At 44.2% G+C, this 17650-nt stretch overlaps 1 protein-coding gene across 1 annotated transcript in view; it reads right to left on the bottom strand.

Annotated features, from left to right (window-relative positions):
• The window catches only part of GLDC (glycine decarboxylase), a 90590-nt gene that overhangs the window by 11701 nt on the left and 61239 nt on the right, over positions 1–17650 (bottom strand). The window contains exons 16-21 of the mRNA XM_046664908.1: positions 14155–14230; positions 8265–8390; positions 6688–6837; positions 5107–5219; positions 3510–3651; positions 952–1063 (exon numbers count right to left, since the gene is read on the bottom strand). Coding sequence (XP_046520864.1) covers positions 952–1063; positions 3510–3651; positions 5107–5219; positions 6688–6837; positions 8265–8390; positions 14155–14230 — 719 coding nt within the window. The remainder of the gene's footprint in view (positions 1–951; positions 1064–3509; positions 3652–5106; positions 5220–6687; positions 6838–8264; positions 8391–14154; positions 14231–17650) is intronic.

Below are 17650 nucleotides of genomic sequence, written 5' to 3' on the forward strand. Positions count from 1 at the left end.
CCAGCTGCCCCTTCTTCCGCATCTCTCTGAACGTAGCCATCTGCTTGTGGGGTTTTGCTTTTCCTCTGCTTTCTCACTACTCTTTCCTTGGGTCTTACCATTTCCAAGAGTCTGCTCACAGATTCTGTGTCAAATCGCTGCATTTCTACATGGCTCCATCCCCTCCCATCACTTACAGGGGAACTTTGTTCCTCCATCTATTATTTTCTCTTTTGTATCTCTGTTATAAGCCTAAGAGGCTTATGTGAAATTTCTCTTCACACTCAACTCATCAGTAACTAAGTCCAGCTGATTCTCCTTCTAATAGCATGTTAATTCTCTGAGACTGTCTTAATGATTTTAACATTCTCTTAATCCTGTCATTTGCCTGCTCAAAAACGTTTCTGTCATCTGGCTCACAGAAGAAGTCAAGAGCCTGCCAAGACCTTCAAGGCCCCAACCTTGAAGGTTACTTCTCCAACCTAACCCTAGTCTGTCCCTCTCCTCCTATGCCATCCTTCAACCCACCCAACACTCCAGCCACCAAGACAACTCCTTTTCTCTGTGTCCTGGCTTCTGCCACTCTTCCTTTCTCAGGTCAAATGGCTCCTCCCAGAAGGCTCTCCCAACTATGCTGCCCTGACTCTGCCCAGTGTGAATTACTCTACGCTTTTGGGAAATTCCCATAGGACTTTGTGAGATAATTGGCTAGTGGTATTTACGTACACGTCTCTCAGTTGAGTGGGTTCCTTGTTGACCTGGGCTGTCTAGACTAAGTGCATCGCAGAGCCTTCTAAGTAATGATACCCCTACACTGTTCACTACATTGAAGTTATTTCCAACAGCTCTATGCTTTTCTACAGTATATGCTAAGACACAGAAGTTTCTCATCCACTTCAGAAAACCACATCTACTAGGTCAAACTTGGTTTGGCCAACAAGAAGAGGATGGTAGACTAAACTTGATACTTGCCTCTTGCACCCCGGAAAAGGACTCTGTAGTGTTTTTCTAATCGCTTGGCCATGTAGTTGGCATTTAATATAGCAATTTCCGTGGCCTGTTTAAGGCCCTTGCCTCCCATCATCTGCAACAGAGGGAAAAAGAGCCATCAATCAGGGAACAGGTAAACCCAATGGACACTAACCAAAGACACCCCCTAATAAATCCCACCTACAAAGGAAGTCAGCCTACCATCACTCTATGGATTGCAGATGAGTGGAAAATCCTAACAACGACATCTGTCAGTACTCTCTAAGCCTGAAATATTTTCTCAAAACTACTTTGAAAAGCAGTTTTGTATTTTTTTGTTGTAGCAACAGGGCAAAATTTACTACTGACTATTGTGTTATCTAAAGAGGAAAAGGAATTGTTTTTAGGTTACATGCGTTTGGGGGAGTTTTTGTTTGTTTGTTTACTGTGAATTTGAGATATCTTGATAATTGCTAGGAATTCTATGGGATCTTGGCCAAAATCCCCACTGATTCAGTTTTGTACAGTTTGTCTTCCAATTGTTTATAGTCAAGGCTATGTATGTCTAACAATTGCCAGGTTCAATCGTATCCTTTGCTGGTGGACCATAAGTTCTTGTGATTATATAGGGTGAACATCATCCCCAGCAAAGAGATTAAAATCACAATTACACCAATTTTTATTGCCTACTTTCTTCCCAGAGTCATGTACAATAGAGGCTGATATGTATTAAATACATAACTAATGTACAACAAATGAGAAAACATCTAATAAAACAACAGGGACACTGAAGTCCAAAGTAAGGAGAAGACACCTTTTGCCAGGCTGGTCAAAGGCGGCTTGCTAGAGTCAGAGTCCAAACTCGAGTGGAAACTTAAAAATGGGTAGAATTTGGTTGGGCAAAAAGAAAGGGGAAGGCGCTCCAGGTGAGAAGACTGGCAAAAACCAAGGTGTGGCAGGGAAGACACATGGCTGCAGTCTGGGAATTTCTGTAGAGCCTGGTGGGTTGTGACCACCTCTTGCAAGCCTTCAACCTTTGCCAGAAAGGACTTGGAATTGGTTCAGCCAGCCACTGGCTCTCGATCTGTGCATCAGGGTCACCGGGCAGCTTGATGGCCTAAGCCCTACCCCACATATGCTGCATTTGATTCTCTCTGGGATGGGGCTAAGGCATGTGTGTTTTGGGAGAATCCCCTAAGGGATCTGTGTAGGCTAGCGAGACCCAGCAGTAAAGGCAAAGGGAAGCCAGGAGAGGATTTGGGGCCCCTAGGGGGAATCTAGCAGTCCTGTAGGGAGTGTCCAAGATGGACTGCAGCAGGGAGAGAAGAAGATAGTTCCAGAGTCCAGGTGATAAGTAACAACAGCCTGAAATAAAGAGAGGGCGCAAGGGTGGAGGGTAGCTTAAACCCTACTATATTTTATTTTTAAACCGAGGCTCTGTCTGTTATTCCTGGCAGATAGACAAACCAGCTTTGGGGCATTTATTTTCTATATGTGAGAAATCATCTCCACCCCAAATATGTCCATAACAAATAACCCAGGTTTCCAGGATGTAGGGACCAAAATGAAGCCAGGAATTGGCTTCTGTTTGCAAAGAAGCAGATCTTTATCATGATTGTTTTTGTTGTTACTATTTGCCAAACAACTCGAGCATCCTTTTAAAAAGCAGGTTTCAGTCTCTGAGGTACAGAATTGTTCCAGCTTCCCAGAAAGTTTTCATTAAGAATCATAAATGCCACACTGTTCAAGAATAACAGCCGGCACCGGAGAGTCATCCGATATGATCTGCACAGCTGAGTTTTGGGGGTTTGTTTCACCAGAGCCACCCCTCCTTTAAGGAAGGGAGCCGGTTTGGGAAGGCAGCTCTAATTAGCCACTGAGCAAGTGTTCCTAACCACTGCACGGTCCTGTCAGCCCAGGAGGTGGGCAGGCCCATTTGAACAAGAGCTGTACAAAATAAACTCTGGCCCTAGTGCTTTTTGGAGAAACACAAAGGAAGGAAGCCTGTCCTCTGACAAAGTCTAATTATCCCCGAGAGACAGTTCCACAGGCCCTAAAGGGCAAAGAGCTTTGGGAAACCGCTACATAAGCAAATTTCTGCTACTTTTCATCTTATCCTCCAGGCTCCCCAAAAATATAAAGTGAAGTGAGATGTATTCCTAAAATTTACCCCAGGATATCAAGCAAGTGTAATAATTAGTGTGTGCACTGTTTTTCACTTGCAAGGGGCCATACAAAGCCTACAGGAAACCAAATGACGTGGCCAGAACATCCACATGACTCATGGAACTTAACTCTGTCTGGAAAAATATATCTGGCGTGTCAGATGTTAAACACACTCTGAGAAGCCGAAGAAAACAGCCTAATGAAGAGATGCAACACATTTTAGCTGATTGCTGTAGGAAGGTTTCTTCCACTCAAGTCCTCAGCACTCTTCACTGAACCACATCTCATATTACCCCGGGATTTCTTCATTTTTAAGTCAAAAAGGAAGTCTGCAGTCTCAGTTCCTCACGCACACATCACATCCCCCACCCATCTAACACATTCACAAAACTCACCTTAACATAAGCCCAGGAAATGGGCAGGATGGAGCTGGAGCCCCAAGGGGCTGCGCTGACAGTACCCACAGGCCAGACATCCTCATTTGGCTTTACCGAAATGATGGGATGATTGGGCAGAAAAGGGACAAGATGCTTCTTCCTGTATTTTGTTTTTTAAGGTACAAATTCAGAAGATTGTAAAAAGATCCAGTCCAACCAAACAGGCAAGTGCTGGGCCCTCTCAGGAAACTCTATTCCTAGCAGAGGAACTCTGACGGTGGAAGGGAACTGACACCTGCTGAGAAGCAGATGTTCAGGAAGTGTTCCTTCCTTCCTCCTCCACTGGAAGCAGGGCTCACCAGCCATCAATGTCCCAGCAGCTCACCCAAGAACGGTGGCCCAGGATTTGGCAGAGGCAGGCAGCCATGGAATAGCATGCCGAGCCAAGGGCTCCCCAGGATGTGGGGACATCTCAGCCCCACAGCCCACCCCTCCTAGCCCCATGCCTCACAGTCTTTCCCAAGGCATCTAAGGGATGTAGAAGAGTGGTGCTGGGAAGAGGCCCCATGGGGCCACACATCAGAGGCCGGTATATGAACATCATTCACCCCATCTACCCCACAGCTGAGGCACTGGGGCTCCTCCACTCACTATAAATAATAATCAAAAAAGAAAGCAGAAAAAAGCAAGGGGCCAAGCTCCCAGTAACTCTGAAGACTAGCCCCTTTGGCACATTTTTGGAAGACTGAAGAAGCTCAGGAAATCGCTGCTTGGCATCATTTTCATAAAACAATTCGATTTTGCAGTGTAAGAAGTTATCAACAGCTACGAGATATTCCTTTAGTTTTATTCTGACTTCATCCAGGTATTTCTGGTAATGAGGTTTGTTTCCTCCTTACTTACCTCAGATGTAATAAGAATTCAGGCTGCAAAGTGTTCAACACCTTACATCCAATTCACGTGTCTTTTTGTGTGTGTGTGACAACATTTAGCTCTACTCTCTTAGCAAATTTCAATTATACAATACTGTGTTATCATCTATAGTCACCATGTTATACATTAGATCCTCAGACCTTATTCACTGTATTGCTGAAAACTCGTACCCTTGTACCAACCTCTCCCTATCCCCCACCTTCCCCAGTCCCTGGCAACCACTTTTCTACTATGAGTTCTTGTTGTTGTTGTTGTTATATAATTCACTGATTTTAATGAGTCACTATCAGCTGATTTTAAAAATAAAGAAAGCAAAGTAAAGCTGCTTAGAAGTCTAAGTTAAAGCTGAGAGGCACTTTCCAGGTGCTAATATTCCAGTTTTAATCCATAATGTTCGAGTAATTTCCCTATTCATTACTATGATAATAAACTTTATCTATGCATGACTGGGAGCTTAGTGTGGCCAATCAAGCACTGTGGATAATAAAATGTAATTATACTCCTCTTTGGACATACCCTCAAAGCACCCCTTTCACTGCTCCTCCCCCAGCCCCTACAGGCACAGCACATATGAAGGTGTCCTTGACACTTGAAGACCTCCATGGGAAGAATAGTGAGTTTGGGGCCATTCTTTCATGCTCAGTCTCCAAAGCCATCCTGAGACCAGCAGCCCAGAACTCACACTCCGATGGGCCCCATGCCAGGGCCGCCTCCGCCGTGGGGGATGCAGAACGTCTTGTGAAGATTTAGATGTGAGACATCAGACCCAAAGTCTCCAGGACGGCAGATTCCCACCTACCACAAAGGGAAAGAGCCAAAAGCGAAAGTCAAGAGCTTGAAAGGGCGCCCTGGAGAGGCAGCCATGCTGTTTGCTGCGGCCTCTTCCCTCAGAGGAAAGGCGGGCAGAGCTGTTCACAGAAACATCCCCAGTAGTGGCTCAAAACCTGGCATGCCATAGGCAGTGTGGCTTGTGGTTTCTATGGAGACAGCAACTGACCATTTAGCCTAATTTAGATTTTAAAGATTTTATTTTTTCCTTTTTCTCTCCAAAGACCCCTGGTACATAGTTGTACATTTTAGTTGTGGGTCCTTCCAGCTGTGGCACGTGGGACACTGCCTCAGCATGGTGCCATGCCCTCGCCCAGGATTCGAACCGGCAACACCTTGGGCTGCCAAAGCAGAGTGTGTGAACTTAACCACTCGGCCAAAGGGCCGGCCCCCAGATTTTAAAATATACATTTGAATACATAGCTAATTCCTAATTATCCACCCCAAGAGGGAGGCGAGGAAGTACCCCCAGTACGAGAAAGGATAGTACCTTCTTGCTATTGAAACAGGCAACTTTCACCCAGCAGTTCTACCTCCCTCTGCACTGTCGGCTTTAGGTAGCACGTGCTTTACCCAAGGGCCCCTTTAGGCACATGGATGCAAGGGGCCAGAGGGCTGCCCAAGAGGATGCTGAGCCGAGGGAGAGGAAGGGAGGTTGACAGTTTTCCTGAGAGCATCCTGATACCAGCCACAACATGCAATGGGCATTCCTGCCAGTTTGGCATTAGGGCTAATTTCGAATGTGGCCACAGACAAAGAATGTACTTATGCTATTGAAGCAATAGACAATCTCTGGACTACACTTACAAAGGTAATCAGACGGAAGCAAAGAAAAGCAGAGTCTGAAATGTTAAAAAAAAAAAAACAAAAACAAAAACAAAAGAACAAACAATGACTAAGAAGTTGAGAAAACTCTGAGACACTCCTCTCCTCCAAAGCCTCCTGGGAGCATCTCCTCAGAAGTGCACGCTACACAGAACACCCCCCACCAGCAGTCAGGATTGGCCCTTCAGGGACAGAACATTCAGTTGTTTTATATCGATGAAGCTGAAGCCAGGTTAATGGCTTGTCCAGGCCATGGGAGATCAACATCCACCAGTGGCCAAAAGTTGGGTCTGAATTAGCTCAGGAAGGGAGTCAGGTGACCTTCTTGTCTGTAGCACCGCCAGAGGAATCACGCCTCCTTACAAGCTAAGGACATTCACTCATTCCCTACTTCCTTTCAACCTTCTTACCTCCTCCCCAGCATCCCCATCACCTTCTCTAGGATCTGTATTGTCAGTGAAATTGGCATACTTTGTTTGGAATTGGCAATAAAGTCAGCCTCAGTTCTGAATTCAGTGCCATGTTTTAAGACAACTGTCAAGAAGGCAAAGAAAATAAAAGTTGTTTTGACTTAACCGTTTTCTCAGGGAGCCCCGCTCACATCGCCCACCTGAGCGTTCATATTTGCCCCGTCCAGGTAGACCTGTCCTCCATGTTGGTGGATCAGGTCACACACGTCGCTGATGTTCTCTTCAAACACTCCATTGGTGGATGGGTATGTAATCATGATTGCTGCCAGGTTCTCCTTGTGTTTATCCACCTGTGGGATAGAAGAGGCAGAGGAGATGTTTCTTTCTTGGCCAAACCCTTGCTTTTATTTTAAAGAATTAAGAAAGATGAAGTCTTGATCTTTTCATTTCTAGAATTATCTCAAAGGATGATGACAACAATAAAAGATTCATAGCCATTACTCCCTCCATAAGTCATTCCAAAAAAATAACAAGATCCCTTCAGGCTAGGTCTCCATGGTCAAGACCAAAAAGACGGTTTGGAAGATTTTTGGATATTTTGGGCTCATCTCTCACAGGTGATTTTCCTTTGATTCAAGTTATCTCAGTAATTATTTCAGACTTTTTTGGTTCCAGCATGTCTATTTTCACAATTAACCTCTCTCCAATAATCTTACCATATCCACCCTTAGCCCTTTCTGTCTCATTCTGTTGAAATTAGAATTCCCAGAAGTGTTCCTGCTCTGATAAAAAAGTCTCCCTTGTTTTTCCTTTTGACAGAAGGCAAGCATATATAAAGGCACATTCCTGGGTTTTTTTTGCCAGCAAGTCAGAGCGAAGAGGCTCATGTGGAAATGAAAAAAATTTTTTAAAAAGGTCATATCCTATACTGGAGGGACTTAATAATTACAACTACTGGCCCAGAATGTTTGTTGGTAAAAACTTTGTGGAGCGATGGAAAGATGGGGGTGGATGGGAGAGATGAGCAGCATTGTGTGTTTTTGGCTTCCCTTTGAAGGCGGTTACACGAAGTTCTCAGTCTTCATGCCTAATAACCCCGACAAAATCACATTACTATTCAACTGATTTCCTTCCCTCTTAAGACGCAGCCTCCAGTCCACCAGTGGAAAGCAGATACGGTTGCTAGGCAACTTCTTCCTGGAGGTTGGGAGGTTGGGAGTGGGGGTTGGTGTTTCAGGAAGGAGAGTGGAATGCTGCCTGAAATTCAGCAGGTAATGGCTGGGACAGTCACAGTCATTTGTAAAATCTACATTTATGTTTTAATTCCCAACACAAGACAGAGAATAACTGTGACTGCCAGTTTGATTATTAATGTGGGAAGGAGAGGAAGGTTGGGCAGAAGGAGGCAGGCAGGTCCTGCAAGGAGTACCCTTACTACCATCATGAATAATTCATTCTGTTTCTTACACATGTACAAATCAGAGGATGAGATTTCAGTTTAAAGGATTTCTCCCTGTTGGTGAAGGAAGAGGTAAAGTAGAAGATGGTCAGCTTTATTCAGAACCAAAAATGTGTCTGTTGCTTTTTATTTTTCTTATAGAGAACAGTTAGGTTTTCTGATTTTACGTCCTTTTCCCAGACCCATTCAAAGGAGGAACTGCAGTCTTTTGATTGGAATGCAAAAGAAGGTAACGTTGATACAAACCACCCAGTCCCTGCTCCCCACCGCTTCTTCCCAACCCACACGTCTCCTCTCTGGTAAGTGGAAGACGGGTACCATGGCCTTGAGGTGAGCTGCGTCGATATTCCCATATTTATCCACCTCCACAGGCTGAATCTTCATGCCTGCCATGTGGGCACTTGCGGGATTAGTCCCATGTGCTGATTTCGGAATGAGGCAAACCTTAGGAATGGAAGGAAAGAAAGGAAGGAAGGAGAAAAAAAATCACCAGGCTATTCATAATGACAGAAAGGTCCTACAGTATGCTTGGAGCATAAATTAAATAGGCACCACATGCTTTACTTAAGCTGAGCACTAGAGCCTCAAAATCTGCTACAATTTCATTATTACCGTATTTCAAAACAATGTCCAAAAGAGAAGCTTCCATTTGAATCCCCAAATATTGTTCCCTAAACACTTTCAGAATATTAATACTCTCCTCCCTTATCCCAGCACACCAAAAACAGGCTTGGGCTTAGTCTAACCTTGTCTCAGTTATAATACATAGGAAGCATCTAACACAAGATGGGAAGTTAAACTCTAGGACCCAAATGCCCACAGCATAGCTTCAGTGCCCTGCTTGGCTCTGCTGAGATGCAGGAGAGATGATAACGGTCGACATAATTCCAAGGCCTCCCATTGCTGAAACACCAATCCTGTCATCATTTATTGGATGCTTATTCTGTGCAACAAATTGTTAGTTGCCAAGAGAATCATAAACTAAGCATGAAAATCCATCAACCCCTGCCCTGTGCTCACACGACTTGCTCACTAACGACGCTGGCATACATATAAATGAAGGTCTAGAGCCCATAGGTGCCACAGGAACTCAGAATAAGGGGCCGGCGCTTCAAATGGAAGAGATCAAGGGAAAGTGATTCAGGAACTAGACCCTAGCTACAGCTTAAACATGTGTTCAGTCCTTATGGAAGGTGGATGGTGGGTGCAGTGTTAGAATTCCCAGATTCAAATCATTTTCATTTTCTCCCAAAGGTCATGTGAACACAGGCAAACCCTCATGCTCTGGTAAATCTGATGATGTCCCACTACAGAAAAGTGTATCACAGAGTTTCTCCCAACAGAAAGCAACAAGGAGAAGCAATGATCACCCTGAAAGAAAATAGCTCTCCTATTTTTTTTAAATCCCAGAAACAATATTGCAACTCTTTGAAGAGAAATGGATGGGCATTACAAAAACGGGCTTGTGAAGTGAAAATTTAGCTTACAGCTGTTTCCTCAAAACAGCGAAGTCGTCTACTTAAGAAAAATACACGTGTACAAAAAGAGAAACGCAACCAGAGGCAAACATGAAATTACTCTGTCGCTCTTCTGCTGACTGAAAGTTTGTGCCTCTTTTGAGGCTCCTGGTCTCATGCTGATTATGCTGTGTTGACCTCAAATCCTTTTTCTTGTTTAAATGCTTCCCTTTTATATTAAATTTTTTCCTTTAATCTCTCAGGACCAAAGCTGGAGTCACTGGTCCTTTCTCATAGGTATTTTTATTCTACCAAAGGATCTTTGGATAAAAGGATTCCTTCTGGGCAGAACATTGATTGAGGAAGGGAAAGTCAAATATTAAAATGAAGATAAAATATTTGTTAAGAATTCATACCAGGGGAGTTCTACTGAAACAAAAACATTCAAGCTAAAAATTTCAGCCATCCTGAATAATGGGCCCCTGAAGATGTTCATGTCCTAATCCCCAGAATTTATGAATGTTACCTTATATGACAAATGCTACCTTGCTGGTGTGATTAAGTTAAGGATCTTAAGACGAGAAATTAAGGCTCTTGAAATCTGGATTCTAGGTTGGGCCCTAAATGTATTCACAAGTGTTCTCATCAGGCAGAGGGAGATTTGACTACAGAGGAAGTAGGAGACTGAAGAAGAGGTTGGAATGATGGCAGGAAAGGGCCATGAGCCAAGGAATGCAGGACACCTCCAGAAACTAGGAAAGACAAAGAAACAGATTCTCTCCTGGATCCTCCGGAAGGAACCAGCCCTGCCAACATCTTGACTTTAGCCAAGTGAAACCAATTGCAGACTTCTGGCCTCTAAACTGTAAGGAGATAAATTTGTGTAGTTTTAAGCCACTAAGTTTGTAGTAATTTGTTACAGCAGCCACAGGAAACTAATACACATCCTGATACAAGGAGCAGCGTAAAGAAAAAAAGTCTCAATGGTTTTGTCAATGATTCATTTATATATTGCTGTTAGACATTTCTTGTTTTCTATGTGGATTTAGGAAACTAATATTTTTTTAGTGTTAATTTTTCCTCATTTTAAAATTGTGGTGTTAGAGGGGCCAGCCTGGTGGCACAGAGGTTAAGTTCGCAGCTTCCACTTCTCGGCAGCCCGGGGTTCGCTGGTTCAGATCCCGGGTGTGGACATTGCACTGCTTGGCACGCCATGCTGTGGTAGGTGTCCCACATATAAAGTAGAGGAAGATGGGCACGGATGTTAGCTCAGGGCCAGGCTTCCTCAGCAAAAAGAGGAGGATTGGCAGCAGATGTTAGCTCAGGACTAATCTTCCTCAAAAAAATAAAAATAAAAAAACAAAATAAAATAAAATTGTGGTGTTACAAGGGACATGGAAATAACAGGACCTAGATTTGATGCTTTAGTTTATCTAAAACTAATCTTTGGTGCATTTGCGCCCATTTAGGTGGACACTGTGTTTTTCTTTTTTTTTTTTTTTTAAAGATTTTATTTTTTTCCTTTTTCTCCCCAAAGCGCCCGGTACATAGTTGTGTATTCTTCGATCTGGGTCCTTCGAGCTGTGGCATGTGGGATGCCGCCCCAGCGTGGCCCGATGAGCAGTGCCACGTCTGCGCCCAGGACCCGAACCAACGAAACACTGCGCTGCCTGCAGCGGAGTGCGCGAACCTAACCACTGGGCAACCGGGCCAGCCCCAACGCTGTGTTTTTCTAATTCCCCAATGTGCCTGGCATAGACCCAACACAGCTCATCCTTGAAGGAGTGAAGGATTAAGGAGGAGCACTTTTTTGCAAGGGAGATCAATTTGTTATTGCTACTAAAATTCAACAACCAAAGGCCACTACCTTGCCTCAGGCAGTTGGGAAGAGAAAAATACGCTCACACAGGTTTTGAGGGATTTTTTTTTGGTCAATCTTTTTCTTTTGTATAGGAAACTCAGTTTCTAATCAGCAAACCTGAATTAATATTTGACTAGCAAATTGAGATATTAATTATAAAGTGTTTAGGACAGTGCCTGGTACACGGTAATTGCTATATAAGTGTTTGTTAAATAAATTTGTATTCTCCTAAATTAAACTGGTAAATCAAGAACTTAACTGTTGCATTTTAGGAATCTCTGAAATTTAACCTAAGAGCAAATGTGAAAATAACTTCCAAAAACAGCTTGAGGCAAGAGAACCATCAGGAACCCGGGTGGTTCTGTAGCACGTGATTTCCTCACACTCCTTTTCAAAAAAGAAGGATATATTTTACTGGATTCCATTAGAGTCTATTGTGCAGGAGCAGCTGTCTCAGACTTCTCTGATGTGGAAAAATCCTCCCTGATTATTTGAATAATAAGTCATTTTCTTCTCTACCTAAAAAAGTCAGCTTTAATTAAAATCTTTAATCTAGAAAGGACACCAACATTTCCAAACTTAAGAGTTCTGTCTTTCTACAAGCTCAGTGACTGGGTGGCCTTCCCTGCCTCTCCCTCCCTCACCCCTCCCCAAAATGCCGCATCCAGCTCCTCTCCATCCTTCAGAGAGGGAATAGCCTCTCAGGGCACTCAGCAATAGGACTGTGGACAATGGTGCCAGAAGAAACACTGCATGCAAGGTGCAAGAGAGAGAATGGGGGACTGGAAAACACAGAGACGGAAAAGGAGCCGGAAAGAATCCGTGAGTCACAGAAGAACTCTGCCCAGGCGCAGTCTAAGGGTCTCTCATCCTTTCTCCTTGACCTTTCTGGTTTGGTCCCCAATTCCTAGACATTCACAGATACTTCCTGGTGTCAGACTGGAGAAATGGAAAACAATGAGAAGTGGGAAGCATCACAGAGTGAGAAGCACCACAGCTGGCCCTTTGTCATTAGTTTGTCACCGGCCTTCCATAAGCACCACACGTGGATCCGGAGGCTGCTCCAAAAAGCAGGGGCGGGAGTAGAGGTGGGATAGGGGAGCAACCTGGAGATGTTACACAGGATGATCGGCCCCCTTCCCAGGATCCCCAGACACCTCGTGGCTAAAGAGCAGGATGACGAGGAGTTTCAGTGGCTACCTCAGTACATGGAAACCACAGAGGAAAAACAGTCATCCGGTGTCCTTTCACTGGACAACCGGAGCTTCAACATTTCCTTTCTGATTCTATGACAGTGCTGAGACTCCGAGTTCCAAAGAACAATTATAGTCTAACCTAACCCTTCCTTAGGAAGTTAAAGAATTCAGGCCAGCCCCGTGGCCAAGTGGTTAAGTTTGCGCACTCTGCTTCGGTGGCCCAGGGTTTCGCCAGTTTGGATCCTGGGTGTGGACATGGCACCGCTCATCAAGCCACGCTGAGGTGGCATCCCACATGCCACAACTAGAAGGACCCACAACTAAAAATACACAACTATGTACCAGGAGGCTTTGGGGAGAAAAAGGGAAAATAAAATCTTAAAAAAAAAGAAAAAAGAAAGTTAAAGAATTCAAAACCACGAGAATACCCAAGTGAAAAAAACCAAGTCGGAATGTCAGGGACTGTGTTTGTCTGATTTATCGCTCGACTTCTTTCTGGACAGGCACACACAGAGCCTTTTATGTGGCCAGTATTCAACAATTTATTCAAGTGATGAATGCCCTATTTTTCAAAGGTCTCTGAAAATCAATTTTATTCCCCAACGAGGACAAACGCCTGGAAAAACACACCTGTGGAATCAGGTAAGCAAGGTAAGGTAGGAGAAAATGTTCTTTTTTTCCCCCTTTTTTGAAAGGGAAATGAAACAGTTTTTAGATTCTTCATTGCAAAATCCAGGCAACTAGCCATAAACAATCTTCCAGTGTTAATAAAACCGGGAGTGGAATACGTTTGGGCCACCACTTCCCACACCCTACTTACTTGGGCAGCCAGAACCACCCTGGCATACTTTCCTCTAACTCTCCTGGGATGGGCAGACACTTTGTCCTGCTCCTGACATGCACCTACTGCTCCCTCTAAGGACCCCACCTCCCCCGCTCAGTGGAAGTTCTAGCTTAGTGCAGGTCATCACCAAAATGAAGGCCCCAGGAGCAGAGACCTCCTTCAGCCATAATTTGAAACCCATGTCAGCTCAACTGCTACAGGCACTGCCTCTAGGGATTAGTGGAGCATTGTCGAGCCCATTAGCATCTGCTGGTCCCCACAAGGGTCCCCAAGTGCAGTTTGGACCCTGGAGACAAGACCTTCATACCCAAAGCAAACAATGAAGCAGAACAGTGAACTCTGCTCCATGTCTTCTTTTGTTGCTTAGAGCTGACAATCATTTAACAGGGAATTTATTTATTCAATAAATATTTTTTGAGCACACATATGACCAGAACTGTGCTTAGGCACAGTAGGAGTCACATAGGAATTACAGCTTGGTCGCTGCCCTTTGACCAGGCCTGGGGCCCGGGCTGAGCCAAGAAGAAGAGGCTTGGAAAGGCAACATTCCTGCCCCTTCCTCCCTTTGCTCCCTCGGGAGAGCAGTTCCACAGCCAACTGGCTGACTTTTACATACCAGGTTTGAGCAAAAGCCTTTTATCTCTGAATGTTTTCCCTCAAAATAGTTCAGTGAGATGTCTTGGAGGCAAGGATCGTTATGGCCCTTTCACAGAAATTTGTTTTTGGATTATATGTTCTCTCAGCTGCTTCCAAGAAGGCTTGGAGGGAGTGTCCCACACAACAAAAGGGATCCTGAGAGCCGGACCTCCTGCCACCCCATGGTGAGCAAGCACCACTTGTTCATACTCACTGTTCTGTGTCCCTCTCCTTTCCGGTCTAAGTAAGCTCGGATGGTGGCCAGCCCAGCATACTCCCCCTGGGCTCCGCTGCAAAGACAAGAAGAAAAGTATCAGGGCTTTGGCCCTCTTTGCTTTCATTTATTCATTCAATATTCATTGGCCATGGGCCACGTGTTCACCAACGTGTGACACAAAGTCACTCTCCCAGACACCATGGAAAGCTCACCTAGGATCTCTGAGTGAGCCTAAAGGTCTGTGAACTACAGCTCACCCACTCCCACTCAGAGATGGGACTTTCAACCCTCACTCAGACCGTGCACCTAAAAAATCTTTTTCATAACATAAAATTTCAAAATTATACAAAAACAGAGAGAAGAATATAAGGAACCTTATATCACTCAGCTTTAACAATTATCAGTTTAAAATCAATCATGTTTCCAACTATATCCTTCACTGATGCCCCTCATTCTGAACTGGATTATTTTTTTAAACAAAGCTCAAGCATCATATCATTTCATTAATTCAAATTTCAATATGTATCTTTCAAAGATAAGAATTATTTTTAAAAAATATAAGTAGAATACATTATCACACCTAAAACAACGAACAATAATTTCTCAGTGTCACCAAATATTTAGTCAATGATCAGATCACCCCAAAGGAACTATGCACATTTAATGTGGCACTATTCCCGTCAGTCTTGGGCTCAGCTTCCCCAGGCCCCACATGCACATGGCTGCTGGAGGCTGGCCATACCCATCTCAACAATCCTTGAAGGCACCACTTTTAGAGCACACTAATGACTAACATTCCAGTGAGTGATGCTGAGTCAACCGTAAACTGTTACTTAATGTTCTCAGTACTCTCTGCAGGAAGAAAAGGGAAGTGAGTAATAGGTTTTTTAATCCCATTCAAAACGCATATGTCCTCCATTTCGCAAAATTACAACATCTTCCGACTCTGTGGAGGGCCCAGTGGTTTTGGCCTTCATCCCTCTGGTCACCCGGTAATATTGAGATCATATTCGAAAAGCACAAGACTTAAGAATAAATTAGATAAACTTCCTTTTATTTCTAAACTAAAAGCTAAAATTTTGAGCATTGGAAATTTTTTTTTTTTAAGATTGGCCCTGAGCTAACATGTGTTGCCAATCTTTTTTTCTTCTTCTCCCCAAAGCCCCTCACTACATAGCTGTGTATTCTCCTTGTAGGTCCTTCTAGTTGTGCTATGTGGGACGCCACCTCAGCATGGCTTGGATGAGTGGTGCTAGGTCTGTGCCCAGGATCCAAACTGGCAAAACCCTGGGCCACCGAAGTGGAACACGTGAACTTAACCACTCAGCTACAGGGCTGGCCCCTGGAAAAATTTTTTTGAGAGAACGTTGGCACCATTTGGATTGGAAATGTTTGCAAACTAGTATAGGAGCATTAATAGTTTGGCATCAAGAGACAGCAGAATTGACTTAAGGCTCAGCATGAGGAGAGAATAGAAAATAGGGAAACATCTAGGGGTGAAGCGCTTAAAGCCTGGCTGGAGAAAGAAGGAAAGTGGTGATTTCCATAGGATGGAAACCACTGAGCAATAGAAGAGGCTAGATGAGCTAACTAATGATAATAATAATAATAATAAGTATAAACTGTTCTATTAATTAAGCACTTCCTACTTACCAGGCACTCTGCACTGAGAAAGCACAGGTAAATGGTAGCCATTGCTGTCGCTGATGTCACCACCAAGCATTTTACATCATCCTATTTAATCCTCCCAATACCCCCATGAGGTAGGTACCATCATCCCCATCTTACACATGAAGAAACTGAGGTCAGAGTATCACGTGCCCAAACGACCAACGGTGACAGGCGCAGACTTTGGTACAAGTTGACCTGTCTCAAGGAGTCAAGTGCTTCTCTTGTCAGCAGTGCTGCTCCTCTGAGTAGGCTGTGCTTCCCAAATGATTGAGAGTCGAGAGAGCAAACACTGGTTTTCCTTCACAGAACCCTGGTCTGATTGATAGAACCAGGAGGTTTAGCTATACGTAAAAGAAAGCCTGACCCGAAGACCTGGAGCACCCAGTTCCTTGTCATCCACACTGAATGAGCTTTGCCTCTCTCTACTTTCTTCCAGGGAAGGAGGCAAACATTGGTCTTCTGTTTTCCAGGCTTTTCTTTTCTTTTCTTTTCTTTTTTTGAGGAAGATTAGCCCTGAGCTAACATCTGCTGCCAATCCTCCTCTTTTTTCTTTTTGCTGAGGAAGACTGGCCTGGAGCTAACATCTGTGCCCATCTTCCTCTACTTTATATGTGGGATGCCTACCACAGCATGGCTTGCCAAGTGGTGCCGTGTCTGTACCCGGGATCAGAACTGGTGAACCCCAGGCCGCCAAAGCGGAACATGCGCACGTAACTGCTGCGCCACTGGGCCAGCCCCTTTTCTGGCTTTTGAAAAACAAGTTCTAGTTCATTTATTTTGTTCTTTATTTTGAGAACAGGAAAATGAATATGCCACACTTCAGCAAACCACTCACGCCACTAGTTTCTTAGCTTCCCTGTGCCTCTGTGTTCTCATCTCTGAAATGGGGATAATAATTGCACCCATCTCGTAGGGGAGAGGTGATAAATAATGAGATGATCCATTGTAAAGTGCTTATCACAGTGCCTGGCACAAAGAAAATGCTCCTTGAGTACTTGCAACTATCATTACTATCATCACTGTCTTCGTCATCATCTGCAGCAGCAGCAGCAGCATCAACGATGCAGCAACCCTGACCACTCTGCAACTCAGGCACTGTAGATGGGTTATCGCAGCATCTGGATGAGCACGTCCACAACCCTCAACCTGGATAACCCTCCTTTTCCCCTCTCACCAGCCAAACCCCACCCATTCTTCAAGTAGTCCCAACTCAAGTTCCACCTCTTGTATAAAACCTTCCCAAAAGTCACAAATCCAGCTTCTTATCATGTCCTACAAATCCCCACATGATCTGTGGTTTCTACTGATCTCTTCTTCTGCCATCTTCTCCTTGCTCAGCACCCTCCAGACCCCCAGGCCTTCTTCCTTCCCTGAAACATATCAAGGCACTTCCTGCCTTGGGGCTTTAACACTAGATGGTCCTTCTGCTTAGAAAGCTCCTCTTCTAAATCTTCACATATCTGGCTTCATATCAATATTTAAGCATCAGCTCAAATGACACCTCCTCAGAGAGACCTTCCCTGAAGGCAGAAATCTTACCTTTCAGGATCAACCTTGTGTTTTCTATGCCAAGAACACTGACATAGGGGATGTTTAATAAATATTGAATGAATGAATGAATGATTCTTTACCTCCGCCAAACTCTCATAGTATTTTGCTCTTCTCACTCTTTTGATAACACCATCCTATACATGTGCAGTACCTTGAAAATTATTACAGATCTCACATCTCATGAGCATACCTGTCTTCTCTCAGTTAGAGGGTAAGCTTTGAGAGTAGGATCTAGGGAATACATAGAACACTACTCTGTATGGGGTAGGTC

The sequence above is a fragment of the Equus quagga genome, chromosome 6 (assembly GCF_021613505.1).
Source record: "Equus quagga isolate Etosha38 chromosome 6, UCLA_HA_Equagga_1.0, whole genome shotgun sequence".
In the NCBI taxonomy this organism is placed as follows: Eukaryota; Metazoa; Chordata; class Mammalia; order Perissodactyla; family Equidae; genus Equus; species Equus quagga.